Here is a 19,455-nt window from a genome sequence, read left to right as displayed (position 1 = left end):
AAAATCATGACAATGCTGCCGTCTGCCCCCGTACTCTGACCTGCTTACTTTTTAGTTCCGGTCCGTTTGCTACTCATTGTGCAATTGGATAATATTTTGCGTGCGGGAACGAAAGGCTATTTATAACCCTATCAGAGCTCATGTATTATATACTGCAGAGTGTGGGATGGTTTCTGAGAGTGTGGGATCGATTTTTCCCGCACTGTCGATCCCACACTCCCAGTGACCAGGAATGCGAGAAAAAGTCGTCCACTCTTTCTTATCTTTGGTCTTCTTTCCTAGCCAATCACCTCAAGATTTCTGAGTGAGACATGCAGGTTGAGTGTTACGTTCCTCGTGCTAAGAATCCCCCTCTCCTTAAATGTAAACTCTGCATACCAGATTATATACAGATTGTGCACCACTCAGGTATTATTTACAGTAGTTTTCACCAGAAAAATCACAGTACGATTTTTGTTTCACTAATTACAGGTTTATCCCTTGCAAAACTTTGTTGAGAGTTGGGACAGAGAGCAGTGAAGAGATAAGCAAAATGCACACCCAGCTACAGCTCAGTAAAGTATGTGATATGCTGTACAGTATGCTGTTAGTTGAATTTTTTGAAAGACATCGATTTTGAAGACAGGGTAAAATATCTGCTGGCCCTAAAATCCTTAATGACTTTTTATGACCTGGTAAAGGATGTGGAGAGCTCAGGTAGTTGTACCAGGCTACAGCTCTTGCATACGGTACATGTAGACATGCTTCTTAATGCTGTATAATTATCCTATTACTGTAGCAGATGTTCTTTCTGATCTGCCTATGAGAGATGCAACAGAATTGGCATAACGACAAATCATGAGATATGAGAATGTTCTTGAGGATAAAAATTTGATTCTAGATTACGGTATTAAACAGATATGGTATTGTGTATGAGGTTGTTTCATGATTAGAGCTAAATTTGACAGATTCCTATTTTCGTTTTGATCGTGTCAGATGGAGACAGTTGTGGTGAATCACTTTTCACAACCCCATGGTGTTGCCTTAACTCATCAAGACGGATGGAAGATTGTGTATTCTGGCGACACAATGCCATGCCATGGCTTGATTGATATCGGTGAGTAAGTCAGTCAAAGTTCAACTGACCAATAGTCTAATTCTAGCCACCCATGAACGTTAGCATTGCTTTGAGTCTGCTGTGTAGCAATGAGAACAACTGCAACATATGGTCCTGTATCTTAAAGTGATGGTGTCAGACAAGATGATTAATTGCCAGGCGAAGACGCTATCTGTTGAAAATCGCTCATGCAAAGTTTAAATCAATTCAAATGGACAGCAGTCAGATAATATACCTTGGGGAGATACTGAGTTCTTGTATGTAGAGGTTGTTGTATTGCAATGTTGTGTCAGGTAATGTCGCTGTGTGGGGAATATCACTTACCTGGAGGTGACACAATACAGTGGGCCAATGCACAGCTTCTTTAAAGGTTGCAGCTTAGTGGCTGGCTGAATACTGTTAACCCTAATGAATCATTCCTAGAAAGTCAGTCAGCTACAACTTATTTGGCCAATGACATTCTGTCTTGTTTACAAACAGCCAGTCAGCTTCAAGATAGCCATTGCATATTCTATTTTATTTTGAAATAAACAATCGGCTACAATATATCGAACCATTGCACATTTTATTGTATTTTCAAATAGCCAATTGGCAACAACCTGTTGAGTTATCACACGTTGCACCAACTTAGGTTATGGCCCACCAACTTTTTGGCCACTACCATAGATAGCCCATCAAAAATACTTATCACATTGGCAGTTTCAGCAACTGCTTGATGATGTACAATGTGCTCCTGGTATTTTTATCAGTATGAAACCTCCAGTACGGCAGAAACTCTGCAGCCAGTCAATTATATTCGCTGAACTCTGTGCATAATTATCATACAGTTTCATATTCAAGTGAAAATTTGCATATTACTCATAGCTAGCAAAATGTGTACTTTTTGAATGCCAAATGCCACAATAACATCAGGATGTGATGCTTCATAGGTCATGTGGATGTCATGAAAATGACCCACCATGTGTTTAAGAATGTGTGCAGAACCATCACACTAGATTGCAGGTTGACACAGGTTGTGTGAGCCACAATTACAAAACTTGTTGGCAATCACAGGATTTACCCATACATTCAGTTCAGTGTTGTTGGTTAAAACACTGTGATGAATTTTGTGTGTGTCATAGCATAGTTCCTTTCAATGGTCCTTTCATTCACAGGTAGAGACGCTGACATCTTGATCCATGAAGGAACCTTTGAAGAGGGACTGGAGGAAGAAGCTCTAGAGAAGAGACACAGGTGTGTATGCGAGTTGTCAGGTGTGAGTGTGCTCACAGCGTCAAGTGCATTGGTTCATCGATAGATGGTGACTTCAAGCAGAGTGTTGTCACAGTCAGGTGTGAGTGTACTCACAGCATCCAGTGCATTGGTTCATAGATAGATGGTAACTTCACACACAGTGTTGTCACAGTCAGGTGTGAGTGTACTCACAGCGTCAAGTGCATTGGTTCATAAATAGATGGTAACTTCATGCAGAGTGTTGTCACAGTCAGGTGTGAGTGTACTCACAACGTCAAGTGCATTGGTTCATAGATAGATAGTAACTTCACACACAGTGTTGTCACAGTCAGGTGTGAGTGTACTCACAGCATCAAGTGCATTGGTTCATAGATAGATGGTAACTTCATGCAGAGTGTTGTCACAGTCAGGTGTGAGTGTGCTCACAGCGTCAAGTGCATTGGTTCATAGATAGATGGTAACTTCATGCAGCGTGTTGTCACAGTCAGGTGTGAGTGTACTCACAGCATCCAGTGCATTAATGGTTCATAGATAGATGGTAACTTCACACACAGTGTTGTCACAGTCAGGTGTGAGTGTACTCACAACATCAAGTGCATTGGTTCATAGATAGATGGTAACTTCACACACAGTGTTGTCACAGTCAGGTGTGAGTGTACTCACAACATCAAGTGCATTGGTTCATAGATAAATGGTAACTCCACACGCAGTTTTGTCACAGTCAGGTGTGAGTGTACTCACAACGTCAAGTGCATTGGTTCATAGATAGATGGTAACTTCACACACAGTTTTGTCACAGTCAGGTGTGAGTGTAATCACAACGTCAAGTGCATTGGTTCATAGATAGATGGTAACTTCACACACAGTGTTGTCACAGTCAGGTGTGAGTGAGCTCACAGCATCAAGTGCATTGGTTCATAGATAGATAGTAACTTCATGCAGAGTGTTGTCACAGTCAGGTGTGAGTGTGCTCACAGCATCAAGTGCATTGGTTCATAGATAGATGGTAACTTCATGCAGAGTGTTGTCACAGTCAGGTGTGAGTAAGCTCACAGCATCAAGTGCATTGGTTCATGATAGATGGTAACTTCATGCAGAGTGTTGTCACAGTCAGGTGTGAGTGAGCTCACAGCATCAAGTGCATTGGTTCATAGATAGATGGTAACTTCATGCAGAGTGTTGTCACAGTCAGGTGTGAGTGTGCTCACAGCATCCAGTGCATTAATGGTTCATAGATAGATGGTAACTTCACACACAGTGTTGTCACAGTCAGGTGTGAGTGTACTCACAACATCAAGTGCATTGGTTCATGGATAGATGGTAACTTCACACACAGTGTTGTCACAGTCAGGTGTGAGTGTACTCACAACATCAAGTGCATTGGTTCATAGATAAATGGTAACTTCACACGCAGTTTTGTCACAGTCAGGTGTGAGTGTACTCACAACGTCAAGTGCATTGGTTCATAGATAGATGGTAACTTCACACACAGTTTTTGTCACAGTCAGGTGTGAGTGTAATCACAGCGTCAAGTGCATTGGTTCATAGATAGATGGTAACTTCACACACAGTGTTGTCACAGTCAGGTGTGAGTGAGCTCACAGCATCAAGTGCATTGGTTCATAGATAGATAGTAACTTCATGCAGAGTGTTGTCACAGTCAGGTGTGAGTGTGCTCACAGCATCAAGTGCATTGGTTCATAGATAGATGGTAACTTCACGCAGAGTGTTGTCACAGTCAGGTGTGAGTAAGCTCACAGCATCAAGTGCATTGGTTCATGGATAGATGGTAACTTCATGCAGAGTGTTGTCACAGTCAGGTTAGAGTGAGCTCACAGCATCAAGTGCATTGGTTCATAGATAGATGGTAACTTCATGCAGAGTGTTGTCACAGTCAGGTGTGAGTGTGCTCACAGCATCAAGTGCATTGGTTCATAGATAGATGGTAACTTCATGCAGAGTGTTGTCACAGTCAGGTGTGAGTGAGCTCACAGCATCAAGTGCATTGGTTCATAGATAGATGGTAACTTCATGCAGAGTGTTGTCACAGTCAGGTGTGAGTGTGCTCACAGCGTCAAGTGCATTGGTTCATAGATAGATGGTAACTTCATGCAGCGTGTTGTCACAGTCAGGTGTGAGTGTACTCACAGCATCAAGTGCATTGGTTCATAAATAGATGGTAACTTCATGCAGAGTGTTGTCACAGTCAGGTGTGAGTGTACTCACAGCATCAAGTGCATTGGTTCATAGATAGATGGTAACTTCACACACAGTGTTGTCACAGTCAGGTGTGAGTGTACTCACAGCATCCAGTGCATTGGTTCATAGATAGATGGTAACTTCACACACAGTGTTGTCACAGTCAGGTGTGAGTGTACTCACAGCGTCAAGTGCATTGGTTCATAGATAGATGGTAACTTCATGCAGAGTGTTGTCACAGTCAGGTGTGAGTGTACTCACAACGTCAAGTGCATTGGTTCATAGATAGATAGTAACTTCACACACAGTGTTGTCACAGTCAGGTGTGAGTGTACTCACAGCATCAAGTGCATTGGTTCATAGATAGATGGTAACTTCATGCAGAGTGTTGTCACAGTCAGGTGTGAGTGTGCTCACAGCGTCAAGTGCATTGGTTCATAGATAGATGGTAACTTCATGCAGCGTGTTGTCACAGTCAGGTGTGAGTGTACTCACAGCATCCAGTGCATTAATGGTTCATAGATAGATGGTAACTTCACACACAGTGTTGTCACAGTCAGGTGTGAGTGTACTCACAACATCAAGTGCATTGGTTCATGGATAGATGGTAACTTCACACACAGTGTTGTCACAGTCAGGTGTGAGTGTACTCACAACATCAAGTGCATTGGTTCATGGATAGATGGTAACTTCACACACAGTGTTGTCACAGTCAGGTGTGAGTGTACTCACAACATCAAGTGCATTGGTTCATAGATAAATGGTAACTTCACACACGCAGTTTTGTCACAGTCAGGTGTGAGTGTACTCACAACGTCAAGTGCATTGGTTCATAGATAGATGGTAACTTCACACACAGTTTTGTCACAGTCAGGTGTGAGTGTAATCACAACGTCAAGTGCATTGGTTCATAGATAGATGGTAACTTCACACACAGTGTTGTCACAGTCAGGTGTGAGTGAGCTCACAGCATCAAGTGCATTGGTTCATAGATAGATAGTAACTTCATGCAGAGTGTTGTCACAGTCAGGTGTGAGTGTGCTCACAGCATCAAGTGCATTGGTTCATAGATAGATGGTAACTTCACGCAGAGTGTTGTCACAGTCAGGTGTGAGTAAGCTCACAGCATCAAGTGCATTGGTTCATGATAGATGGTAACTTCATGCAGAGTGTTGTCACAGTCAGGTTAGAGTGAGCTCACAGCATCAAGTGCATTGGTTCATAGATAGATGGTAACTTCATGCAGAGTGTTGTCACAGTCAGGTGTGAGTGTGCTCACAGCATCAAGTGCATTGGTTCATAGATAGATGGTAACTTCATGCAGAGTGTTGTCACAGTCAGGTGTGAGTGAGCTCACAGCATCAAGTGCATTGGTTCATAGATAGATGGTAACTTCATGCAGAGTGTTGTCACAGTCAGGTGTGAGTGTGCTCACAGCGTCAAGTGCATTGGTTCATAGATAGATGGTAACTTCATGCAGCGTGTTGTCACAGTCAGGTGTGAGTGTACTCACAGCATCAAGTGCATTGGTTCATAAATAGATGGTAACTTCATGCAGAGTGTTGTCACAGTCAGGTGTGAGTGTACTCACAGCATCAAGTGCATTGGTTCATAGATAGATGGTAACTTCACACACAGTGTTGTCACAGTCAGGTGTGAGTGTACTCACAGCATCCAGTGCATTGGTTCATAGATAGATGGTAACTTCACACACAGTGTTGTCACAGTCAGGTGTGAGTGTACTCACAGCGTCAAGTGCATTGGTTCATAATAGATGGTAACTTCATGCAGAGTGTTGTCACAGTCAGGTGTGAGTGTACTCACAACGTCAAGTGCATTGGTTCATAGATAGATAGTAACTTCACACACAGTGTTGTCACAGTCAGGTGTGAGTGTACTCACAGCATCAAGTGCATTGGTTCATAGATAGATGGTAACTTCATGCAGAGTGTTGTCACAGTCAGGTGTGAGTGTGCTCACAGCGTCAAGTGCATTGGTTCATAGATAGATGGTAACTTCATGCAGCAGTGTTGTCACAGTCAGGTGTGAGTGTACTCACAGCATCCAGTGCATTAATGGTTCATAGATAGATGGTAACTTCACACACAGTGTTGTCACAGTCAGGTGTGAGTGTACTCACAACATCAAGTGCATTGGTTCATAGATAGATGGTAACTTCACACACAGTGTTGTCACAGTCAGGTGTGAGTGTACTCACAACATCAAGTGCATTGGTTCATAGATAAATGGTAACTCCACACGCAGTTTTGTCACAGTCAGGTGTGAGTGTACTCACAACGTCAAGTGCATTGGTTCATAGATAGATGGTAACTTCACACACAGTTTTGTCACAGTCAGGTGTGAGTGTAATCACAACGTCAAGTGCATTGGTTCATAGATAGATGGTAACTTCACACACAGTGTTGTCACAGTCAGGTGTGAGTGAGCTCACAGCATCAAGTGCATTGGTTCATAGATAGATAGTAACTTCATGCAGAGTGTTGTCACAGTCAGGTGTGAGTGTGCTCACAGCATCAAGTGCATTGGTTCATAGATAGATGGTAACTTCATGCAGAGTGTTGTCACAGTCAGGTGTGAGTAGCTCACAGCATCAAGTGCATTGGTTCATAGATAGATGGTAACTTCATGCAGAGTGTTGTCACAGTCAGGTGTGAGTGAGCTCACAGCATCAAGTGCATTGGTTCATAGATAGATGGTAACTTCATGCAGAGTGTTGTCACAGTCAGGTGTGAGTGTGCTCACAGCATCCAGTGCATTAATGGTTCATAGATAGATGGTAACTTCACACACAGTGTTGTCACAGTCAGGTGTGAGTGTACTCACAACATCAAGTGCATTGGTTCATGGATAGATGGTAACTTCACACACAGTGTTGTCACAGTCAGGTGTGAGTGTACTCACAACATCAAGTGCATGGTTCATAGATAAGATGGTAACTTCACACGCAGTTTTGTCACAGTCAGGTGTGAGTGTACTCACAACGTCAAGTGCATTGGTTCATAGATAGATGGTAACTTCACACACAGTTTTGTCACAGTCAGGTGTGAGTGTAATCACAACGTCAAGTGCATTGGTTCATAGATAGATGGTAACTTCACACACAGTGTTGTCACAGTCAGGTGTGAGTGAGCTCACAGCATCAAGTGCATTGGTTCATAGATAGATAGTAACTTCATGCAGAGTGTTGTCACAGTCAGGTGTGAGTGTGCTCACAGCATGAAGTGCATTGGTTCATAGATAGATGGTAACTTCACGCAGAGTGTTGTCACAGTCAGGTGTGAGTAAGCTCACAGCATCAAGTGCATTGGTTCATAGATAGATGGTAACTTCATGCAGAGTGTTGTCACAGTCAGGTGTGAGTGAGCTCACAGCATCAAGTGCATTGGTTCATAGATAGATGGTAACTTCATGCAGAGTGTTGTCACAGTCAGGTGTGAGTGTACTCACAGCATCAAGTGCATTGGTTCATAGATAGATGGTAACTTCATGCAGAGTGTTGTCACAGTCAGGTGTGAGTGAGCTCACAGCATCAAGTGCATTGGTTCATAGATAGATGGTAACTTCATGCAGAGTGTTGTCACAGTCAGGTGTGAGTGTGCTCACAGCGTCAAGTGCATTGGTTCATAGATAGATGGTAACTTCATGCAGCGTGTTGTCACAGTCAGGTGTGAGTGTACTCACAGCATCAAGTGCATTGGTTCATAATAGATGGTAACTTCATGCAGAGTGTTGTCACAGTCAGGTGTGAGTGTACTCACAGCATCAAGTGCATTGGTTCATAGATAGATGGTAACTTCACACACAGTTTGTTGTCACAGTCAGGTGTGAGTGTACTCACAGCATCAAGTGCATTGGTTCATAATAGATGGTAACTTCACGCAGAGTGTTGTCACAGTCAGGTGTGAGTGTACTCACAAGTCAAGTGCATTGGTTCATAGATAGATGGTAACTTCACACACAGTGTTGTCACAGTCAGGTGTGAGTGTACTCACAGCGTCAAGTGCATTGGTTCATAGATAGATGGTAACTTCACGCAGAGTGTTGTCACAGTCAGGTGTGAGTGTACTCACACGTCAAGTGCATTGGTTCATAGATAGATGGTAACTTCACACACAGTGTTGTCACAGTCAGGTGTGAGTGTACTCACAGCATCAAGTGCATTGGTTCATAGATAGATGGTAACTTCATGCAGAGTGTTGTCACAGTCAGGTGTGAGTGTGCTCACAGCATCAAGTGCATTGGTTCATAGATAGATGGTAACTTCATGCAGAGTGTTGTCACAGTCAGGTGTGAGTGTACTCACAGCATCAAGTGCATTGGTTCATAGATAGATGGTAACTTCATGCAGAGTGTTGTCACAGTCAGGTGTGAGTGTACTCACAGCATCAAGTGCATTGGTTCATAGATAGATGGTAACTTCACACACAGAGTGTTGTCACAGTCAGGTGTGAGTGTACTCACAACATCAAGTGCATTGGTTCATAGATAGATGGTAACTTCACACACAGTGTTGTCACAGTCAGGTGTGAGTGTACTCACAACATCAAGTGCATTGGTTCATAGATAGATGGTAACTTCACACACAGTGTTGTCACAGTCAGGTGTGAGTGTACTCACAGAGTCAAGTGCAATGATTCATAGATAATGGTAACTTCACACGCAGTTTTGTCATAGTCAGGTGTGAGTGTACTCACAACGTCAAGTGCATTGGTTCATAGATAGATGGTAACTTCACACACAGTTTTGTCACAGTCAGGTGTGAGTGTAATCACAACGTCAAGTGCATTGGTTCATAGATAGATGGTAACTTCACACACAGTGTTGTCACAGTCAGGTGTGAGTGAGCTCACAGCATCAAGTGCATTGGTTCATAGATAGATAGTAACTTCATGCAGAGTGTTGTCACAGTCAGGTGTGAGTGTACTCACAGCATCAAGTGCATTGGTTCATAGATAGATGGTAACTTCATGCAGAGTGTTGTCACAGTCAGGTGTGAGTGAGCTCACAGCATCAAGTGCATTGGTTCATAGATAGATGGTAACTTCACACACAGTTTTGTCACAGTCACGTGTGAGTGTACTCACAGCATCAAGTGCATTGGTTCATAGATAGATGGTAACTTCATGCAGAGTGTTGTCACAGTCAGGTGTGAGTGTGCTCACAGCGTCAAGTGCATTGGTTCATAGATAGATGGTAACTTCATGCAGCGTGTTGTCACAGTCAGGTGTGAGTGTACTCACAGCATCAAGTGCATTGGTTCATAGATAGATGGTAACTTCATGCAGAGTGTTGTCACAGTCAGGTGTGAGTGTACTCACAGCATCAAGTGCATTGGTTCATAGATAGATGGTAACTTCACACACAGTGTTGTCACAGTCAGGTGTGAGTGTACTCACAGCATCAAGTGCATTGGTTCATAAATAGATGGTAACTTCACGCAGAGTGTTGTCACAGTCAGGTGTGAGTGTACTCACAGAGTCAAGTGCATTGGTTCATAGATAGATGGTAACTTCACGCAGAGTGTTGTCACAGTCAGGTGTGAGTGTACCCACAGAGTCAAGTGCATTGGTTCATAGATAGATGGTAACTTCACGCAGAGTGTTGTCACAGTCAGGTGTGAGAGTTCTCGGAGTCAAGTGCATTGGTTCATAGATAGATGGTAACTTCACACACAGTGTTGTCACAGTCAGGTGTGAGTGTACTCACAGAGTCAAGTGCAATGGTTCATAGATAAATGGTAACTTCATGCAGAGTGTTGTCACAGTCAGGTGTGAGTGTACTCACAGAGTCAAGTGCAATGATTCATAGATAAATGGTAACTTCACACACAGTTTTGTCACAGTCAGGTGTGAGTGTACTCACAGCGTCAAGTGCATTGGTTCATAAATAGATGGTAACTTCACACACAGTTTTGTCACAGTCAGGTGTGAGTGTACTCACAACGTCAAGTGCATTGGTTCATAGATAGATGGTAACTTCACACACAGTGTTGTCACAGTCAGGTGTGAGTGAGCTCACAGCATCAAGTGCATTGGTTCATAGATAGATGGTAACTTCATGCAGAGTGTTGTCACAGTCAGGTGTGAGTGTACTCACAGAGTCAAGTGCATTGGTTCATAGATAGATGGTAACTTCATGCAGCGTGTTGTCACAGTCAGGTGTGAGTGTACTCACAGCGTCAAGTGCATTGGTTCATAGATAGATGGTATCTTCACGCAGAGTGTTGTCACAGTCAGGTGTGAGTGTACTCACAATGTCAAGTGCATTGGTTCATAGATAGATGGTAACTTCACGCAGAGTGTTGTCACAGTCAGGTGTGAGTGTACTCACAGCGTCAAGTGCATTGGTTCATAGATAGATGGTAACTTCACACACAGTTTTGTCACAGTCAGGTGTGAGTGTACTCACAGCATCAAGTGCATTGGTTCATAGATAGATGGTAACTTCATGCAGAGTGTTGTCACAGTCAGGTGTGAGTGTACTCACAGCATCAAGTGCATTGGTTCATAGATAGATGGTAACTTCACGCAGAGTGTTGTCACAGTCAGGTGTGAGTGTACCCACTGAGTCAAGTGCATTGGTTCATGGATAGAAGGTAACTTCACGCAGAGTGTTGTCACAGTCAGGTGTGAGAGTTCTGAGAGTCAAGTGCATTGGTTCATAGATAGATGGTAACTTCACACACAGTGTTGTCACAGTCACGTTTGAGTGTACTCACAGCATCAAGTGCATTGGTTCATAGATAGACGGTAACTTCATGCAGAGTGTTGTCACAGTCAGGTGTGAGTGTGCTCACAGCGTCAAGTGCATTGGTTCATAGATAGATGGTAACTTCATGCAGCGTGTTGTCACAGTCAGGTGTGAGTGTACTCACAGCATCAAGTGCATTGGTTCATAAATAGATGGTAACTTCATGCAGAGTGTTGTCACAGTCAGGTGTGAGTGTACTCACAGCATCAAGTGCATTGGTTCATAGATAGATGGTAACTTCACACACAGTTTTGTCACAGTCAGGTGTGAGTGTACTCACAGCATCAAGTGCATTGGTTCATAGATAGATGGTAACTTCACGCAGAGTGTTGTCACAGTCAGGTGTGAGTGTACTCACAGCGTCAAGTGCATTGGTTCATAGATAGATAGTAACTTCATGCAGCGTGTTGTCACAGTCAGGTGTGAGTGTACTCACAGCATCCAGTGCATTATGGTTCATAGATAGATGGTAACTTCACACACAGTGTTGTCACAGTCAGGTGTGAGTGTACTCACAACATCAAGTGCATTGGTTCATAGATAGATGGTAACTTCACACACAGTGTTGTCACAGTCAGGTGTGAGTGTACTCACAACATCAAGTGCATTGGTTCATAGATAGATGGTAACTTCACACACAGTGTTGTCACAGTCAGGTGTGAGTGTACTCACAACGTCAAGTGCATTGGTTCATAGATAATGGTAACTTCACACACAGTTTTGTCACAGTCAGGTGTGAGTGTACTCACAACGTCAAGTGCATTGGTTCAGATAGATGGTAACTTCACACACAGTGTTGTCACAGTCAGGTGTGAGTGAGCTCACAGCATCAAGTGCATTGGTTCATAGATAGATAGTAACTTCATGCAGAGTGTTGTCACAGTCAGGTGTGAGTGTGCTCACAGCATCAAGTGCATTGGTTCATAGATAGATGGTAACTTCATGCAGAGTGTTGTCACAGTCAGGTGTGAGTGAGCTCACAGCATCAAGTGCATTGGTTCATAGATAGATGGTAACTTCATGCAGAGTGTTGTCACAGTCAGGTGTGAGTGACTCACAGCATCAAGTGCATTGGTTCATAGATAGATGGTAACTTCATGCAGAGTGTTGTCACAGTCAGGTGTGAGTGTACTCACAGCATCCAGTGCATTTGGTTCATAGATAGATGGTAACTTCACACACAGTGTTGTCACAGTCAGGTGTGAGTGTACTCACAGCATCAAGTGCATTGGTTCATAGATAGATGGTAACTTCACGCAGAGTGTTGTCACAGTCAGGTGTGAGTGTACTCACAGCGTCAAGTGCATTGGTTCATAGATAGATGGTAACTTCACACACAGTTTGTCACAGTCAGGTGTGAGGTACTCACAACGTCAAGTGCATTGGTTCATAGATAGATGGTAACTTCACACACAGTTTTGTCACAGTCAGGTGTGAGTGTACTCACAACGTCAAGTGCATTGGTTCATAGATAGATGGTAACTTCACGCAGAGTGTTGTCACAGTCAGGTGTGAGTGTAGCTCACAGCATCAAGTGCATTGGTTCATAGATAGATGGTAACTTCATGCAGAGTGTTGTCACAGTCAGGTGTGAGTGAGCTCACAGCATCAAGTGCATTGGTTCATAGATAGATGGTAACTTCATGCAGCGTGTTGTCACAGTCAGGTGTGAGTGAGCTCACAGCATCAAGTGCATTGGTTCATAGATAGATGGTAACTTCATGCAGAGTGTTGTCACAGTCAGGTGTGAGTGTGCTCACAGCGTCAAGTGCATTGGTTCATAGATAGATGGTAACTTCATGCAGCGTGTTGTCACAGTCAGGTGTGAGTGTACTCACAGCATCAAGTGCATTGGTTCATAGATAGATGGTAACTTCATGCAGAGTGTTGTCACAGTCAGGTGTGAGTGTACTCACAGCATCAAGTGCATTGGTTCATAGATAGATGGTAACTTCACACACAGTTTTGTCACAGTCAGGTGTGAGTGTACTCACAGCATCAAGTGCATTGGTTCATAAATAGATGGTAACTTCACGCAGAGTGTTGTCACAGTCAGGTGTGAGTGTACTCAACACAGTCAAGTGCATTGGTTCATAGATAGATGGTAACTTCACACACAGTGTTGTCACAGTCAGGTGTGAGTGTACTCACAGCGTCAAGTGCATTGGTTCATGGATAGATGGTAACTTCACGCAGAGTGTTGTCACAGTCAGGTGTGAGTGTACTCACAACGTCAAGTGCATTGGTTCATAGATAGATAGTAACTTCACACACAGTGTTGTCACAGTCAGGTGTGAGTGTACTCACAGCATCAGTGCATTGGTTCATAGATAGATGGTAACTTCATGCAGAGTGTTGTCACAGTCAGGTGTGAGTGTGCTCACAGCGTCAAGTGCATTGGTTCATAGATAGATGGTAACTTCATGCAGCGTGTTGTCACAGTCAGGTGTGAGTGTACTCACAGCGTCAAGTGCATTTGGTTCATAGATAGATGGTAACTTCATACAGAGTGTTGTCACAGTCAGGTGTGAGTGTACTCACAACATCAAGTGCATTGGTTCATAGATAGATGGTAACTTCACACACAGTGTTGTCACAGTCAGGTGTGAGTGTACTCACAGCATCAAGTGCATTGGTTCATAGATAGATGGTAACTTCACACACAGTGTTGTCACAGTCAGGTGTGAGTGTACTCACACATCAAGTGCATTGGTTCATAGATAGATGGTAACTTCACACACAGTGTTGTCACAGTCAGGTGTGAGTGTACTCACAGAGTCAAGTGCATTGTTCATAGATAAATGGTAACTTCACACGCAGTTTTGTCACAGTCAGGTGTGAGTGTACTCACAACGTCAAGTGCATTGGTTCATAGATAGATGGTAACTTCACACACAGTGTTTGTCACAGTCAGGTGTGAGTGTACTCACAACGTCAAGTGCATTGGTTCATAGATAGATGGTAACTTCACACACAGTGTTGTCACAGTCAGGTGTGAGTGACTCACAGCATCAAGTGCATTGGTTCATAGATAGATGGTAACTTCATGCAGAGTGTTGTCACAGTCAGGTGTGAGTGTGCTCACAGCATCAAGTGCATTGGTTCATAGATAGATGGTAACTTCATGCAGAGTGTTGTCACAGTCAGGTGTGAGTGTAGCTCACAGCATCAAGTGCATTGGTTCATAGATAGATGGTAACTTCACACACAGTTTTGTCACAGTCAGGTGTGAGTGTACTCACAGCATCAAGTGCATTGGTTCATAGATAGATGGTAACTTCATGCAGAGTGTTGTCACAGTCAGGTGTGAGTGTGCTCACAGCGTCAAGTGCATTGGTTCATAGATAGATGGTAACTTCATGCAGCGTGTTGTCACAGTCAGGTGTGAGTGTACTCACAGCATCAAGTGCATTGGTTCATAGATAGATGGTAACTTCACGCAGAGTGTTGTCACAGTCAGGTGTGAGTGTACTCACAGCATCAAGTGCATTGGTTCATAGATAGATGGTAACTTCACACACAGTTTTGTCACAGTCAGGTGTGAGTGTACTCACAGCATCAAGTGCATTGGTTCATAAATAGATGGTAACTTCACGCAGAGTGTTGTCACAGTCAGGTGTGAGTGTACCCACAGAGTCAAGTGCATTGGTTCATAGATAGATGGTAACTTCACGCAGAGTGTTGTCACAGTCAGGTGTGAGTGTACCCACTGAGTCAAGTGCATTGGTTCATGGATAGATGGTAACTTCACGCAGAGTGTTGTCACAGTCAGGTGTGAGAGTTCTGCAGTCAAGTGCATTGGTTCATAGATAGATGGTAACTTCACACACAGTGTTGTCACAGTCAGGTGTGAGTGTACTCACAGAGTCAAGTGCATTGATTCATAGATAATGGTAACTTCACGCAGAGTGTTGTCACAGTCAGGTGTGAGTGTACTCACAGAGTCAAGTGCATTGTTCATAGATAGAATGGTAACTTCACACACAGTTTTGTCACAGTCAGGTGTGAGTGTACTCACAGCGTCAAGTGCATTGGTTCATAGATAGATGGTAACTTCACACACAGTGTTTGTCACAGTCAGGTGTGAGTGTACTCACAGACGTCAAGTGCATTGGTTCATAGATAGATGGTAACTTCACACACAGTGTTGTCACAGTCAGGTGTGAGTGTACTCACAGCATCAAGTGCATTGGTTCATAGATAGATGGTAACTTCATGCAGAGTGTTGTCACAGTCAGGTGTGAGTGTACTCACAGAGTCAAGTGCATTGGTTCATAGATAGATGGTAACTTCATGCAGAGTGTTGTCACAGTCAGGTGTGAGTGTACTCACAGCGTCAAGTGCATTGGTTCATAGATAGATGGTAACTTCACGCAGAGTGTTGTCACAGTCAGGTGTGAGTGTACTCACAGCGTCAAGTGCATTGGTTCATAGATAGATGGTAACTTCACGCAGAGTGTTGTCACAGTCAGGTGTGAGTGTACTCACAGCGTCAAGTGCATTGGTTCATAGATAGATGGTAACTTCACACAGAGTGTTGTCCCAGTCAGGTGTGAGTGTACTCACAGACGTCAAGTGCATTGGTTCATAGATAGATGGTAACTTCACGCAGAGTGTTGTCACAGTCAGGTGTGAGTGTACTCACGCATCAAGTGCATTGGTTCATAGATAGATGGTAACTTCACGCAGAGTGTTGTCACAGTCAGGTGTGAGTGTACTCACAGCGTCAAGTGCATTGGTTCATAGATAGATGGTAACTTCACACACAGTGTTGTCACAGTCAGGTGTGAGTGTACTCACAGCATCAAGTGCATTGGTTCATAGATAGATGGTAACTTCATGCAGAGTGTTGTCACAGTCAGGTGTGAGTGTACTCACAGCATCAAGTGCATTGGTTCATAGATAGATGGTAACTTCACGCAGAGTGTTGTCACAGTCAGGTGTGAGTGTACCCACTGAGTCAAGTGCATTGGTTCATGGATAGATGGTAACTTCACGCAGAGTGTTGTCACAGTCAGGTGTGAGAGTTCTGAGAGTCAAGTGCATTGGTTCATAGATAGATGGTAACTTCACACACAGTGTTGTCACAGTCACGTTTGAGTGTACTCACAGCATCAAGTGCATTGGTTCATAGATAGATGGTAACTTCATGCAGAGTGTTGTCACAGTCAGGTGTGAGTGTGCTCACAGCGTCAAGTGCATTGGTTCATAGATAGATGGTAACTTCATGCAGCGTGTTGTCACAGTCAGGTGTGAGTGTACTCACAGCATCAAGTGCATTGGTTCATAAATAGATGGTAACTTCATGCAGAGTGTTGTCACAGTCAGGTGTGAGTGTACTCACAGCATCAAGTGCATTGGTTCATAGATAGATGGTAACTTCACACACAGTTTTGTCACAGTCAGGTGTGAGTGTACTCACAGCATCAAGTGCATTGGTTCATAAATAGATGGTAACTTCACGCAGAGTGTTGTCACAGTCAGGTGTGAGTGTACCCACAGATCAAGTGCATTGGTTCATAGATAGATGGTAACTTCACGCAGAGTGTTGTCACAGTCAGGTGTGAGTGTACCCACAGAGTCAAGTGCATTGGTTCATGGATAGATGGTAACTTCACGCAGAGTGTTGTCACAGTCAGGTGTGAGTGTTCTGAGAGTCAAGTGCATTGGTTCATAGATAGATGGTAACTTCACACACAGTTGTTGTCACAGTCAGGTGTGAGTGTACTCACAGAGTCAAGTGCAATGGTTCATAGATAAATGGTAACTTCACACACAGTTTGTCACAGTCAGGTGTGAGTGTACTCACAACGTCAAGTGCATTGGTTCATAGATAGATGGTAACTTCACACACAGTTTTGTCACAGTCAGGTGTGAGTGTACTCACAACGTCAAGTGCATTGGTTCATAGATAGATGGTAACTTCACACACAGTGTTGTCACAGTCAGGTGTGAGTGTACTCACAGCGTCACGTGCATTGGTTCATAGATAGATGGTAACTTCATGCAGAGTGTTGTCACAGTCAGGTGTGAGTGTACTCACAGCATCAAGTGCATTGGTTCATAGATAGATGGTAACTTCATGCAGAGTGTTGTCACAGTCAGGTGTGAGTGTACTCACAGCATCAAGTGCATTGGTTCATAGATAGATGGTAACTTCACGCAGAGTGTTGTCACAGTCAGGTGTGAGTGTACCCACTGAGTCAAGTGCATTGGTTCATGGATAGATGGTAACTTCACGCAGAGTGTTGTCACAGTCAGGTGTGAGTGTTCTGAGAGTCAAGTGCATTGGTTCATAGATAGATGGTAACTTCACACACAGTGTTGTCACAGTCACGTTTGAGTGTACTCACAGCATCAAGTGCATTGGTTCATAAATAGATGGTAACTTCATGCAGCGTGTTGTCACAGTCAGGTGTGAGTGTACTCACAGCATCAAGTGCATTGGTTCATAGATAGATGGTAACTTCACACACAGTTTTGTCACAGTCAGGTGTGAGTGTGCTCACAGCGTCAAGTGCATTGGTTCATAGATAGATGGTAACTTCATGCAGAGTGTTGTCACAGTCAGGTGTGAGTGTAGCTCACAGCATCAAGTGCATTGGTTCATAGATAGATGGTAACTTCATGCAGAGTGTTGTCACAGTCAGGTGTGAGTGTACTCACAGCATCAAGTGCATTGGTTCATAGATAGATGGTAACTTCATGCAGAGTGTTGTCACAGTCAGGTGTGAGTGTACTCACAGCATCAAGTGCATTGGTTCATAGATAGATGGTAACTTCATGCAGCGTGTTGTCACAGTCAGGTGTGAGTGTACTCACAGCATCAAGTGCATTGGTTCATAGATAGATGGTAACTTCATGCAGAGTGTTGTCACAGTCAGGTGTGAGTGTACTCACAGCATCAAGTGCATTGGTTCATAGATAGATGGTAACTTCATGCAGAGTGTTGTCACAGTCAGGTGTGAGTGTACTCACAGCATCAAGTGCATTGGTTCATAGATAGATGGTAACTTCATGCAGAGTGTTGTCACAGTCAGGTGTGAGTGTGCTCACAGCGTCAAGTGCATTGGTTCATAGATAGATGGTAACTTCATGCAGAGTGTTGTCACAGTCAGGTGTGAGTGTACTCACAGCATCAAGTGCATTGGTTCATAAATAGATGGTAACTTCATGCAGAGTGTTGTCACAGTCAGGTGTGAGTGTACTCACAGCATCAAGTGCATTGGTTCATAGATAGATGGTAACTTCACACACAGTTTTGTCACAGTCAGGTGTGAGTGTACTCACAGCATCAAGTGCATTGGTTCATAGATAGATGGTAACTTCACGCAGAGTGTTGTCACAGTCAGGTGTGAGTGTACCCACAGAGTCAAGTGCATTGGTTCATAGATAGATGGTAACTTCACGCAGAGTGTTGTCACAGTCAGGTGTGAGTGTACCCACTGAGTCAAGTGCATTGGTTCATGGATAGATGGTAACTTCACGCAGAGTGTTGTCACAGTCAGGTGTGAGAGTTCTGAGAGTCAAGTGCATTGGTTCATAGATAGATGGTAACTTCACACACAGTGTTGTCACAGTCAGGTGTGAGTGTACTCACAGAGTCAAGTGCATGATTCATAGATATGGTAACTTCACACACAGTTTTGTCACAGTCAGGTGTGAGTGTGCTCACAGCGTCAAGTGCATTGGTTCATAGATAGATGGTAACTTCACACAGTTTGTCACAGTCAGGTGTGAGTGTACTCACAGCAGTCAAGTGCATTGGTTCATAGATAGATGGTAACTTCACGCAGAGTGTTGTCACAGTCAGGTGTGAGTGTACTCACAGCGTCACGTGCATTGGTTCATAGATAGATGGTAACTTCATGCAGAGTGTTGTCACAGTCAGGTGTGAGTGTACTCACAGCATCAAGTGCATTGGTTCATAGATAGATGGTAACTTCATGCAGAGTGTTGTCACAGTCAGGTGTGAGTGTACTCACAGCGTCAGTGCATTGGTTCATAGATAGATGGTAACTTCATGCAGAGTGTTGTCACAGTCAGGTGTGAGTGTACTCACAGCGTCAAGTGCATTGGTTCATAGATAGATGGTAACTTCATGCAGAGTGTTGTCACAGTCAGGTGTGAGTGTACTCACAGCATCAAGTGCATTG

The 19,455-nt window shown here is 43.6% G+C and overlaps 1 protein-coding gene across 1 annotated transcript in view; it reads left to right on the top strand.

Moving 5' to 3' along the window:
* The window catches only part of LOC139130722 (zinc phosphodiesterase ELAC protein 2-like), a 51,033-nt gene that overhangs the window by 16,947 nt on the left and 14,631 nt on the right, over positions 1-19,455 (top strand). Inside the window, exons 19-21 of the mRNA XM_070696500.1 lie at positions 472-559; positions 976-1,096; positions 2,251-2,329. Coding sequence (XP_070552601.1) covers positions 472-559; positions 976-1,096; positions 2,251-2,329 — 288 coding nt within the window. The remainder of the gene's footprint in view (positions 1-471; positions 560-975; positions 1,097-2,250; positions 2,330-19,455) is intronic.

The sequence above is a fragment of the Ptychodera flava genome, chromosome 1 (assembly GCF_041260155.1).
Source record: "Ptychodera flava strain L36383 chromosome 1, AS_Pfla_20210202, whole genome shotgun sequence".
Classification (NCBI taxonomy): Eukaryota; Metazoa; Hemichordata; class Enteropneusta; family Ptychoderidae; genus Ptychodera; species Ptychodera flava.
This window is presented reverse-complemented; position numbering and strand designations above follow the sequence as displayed.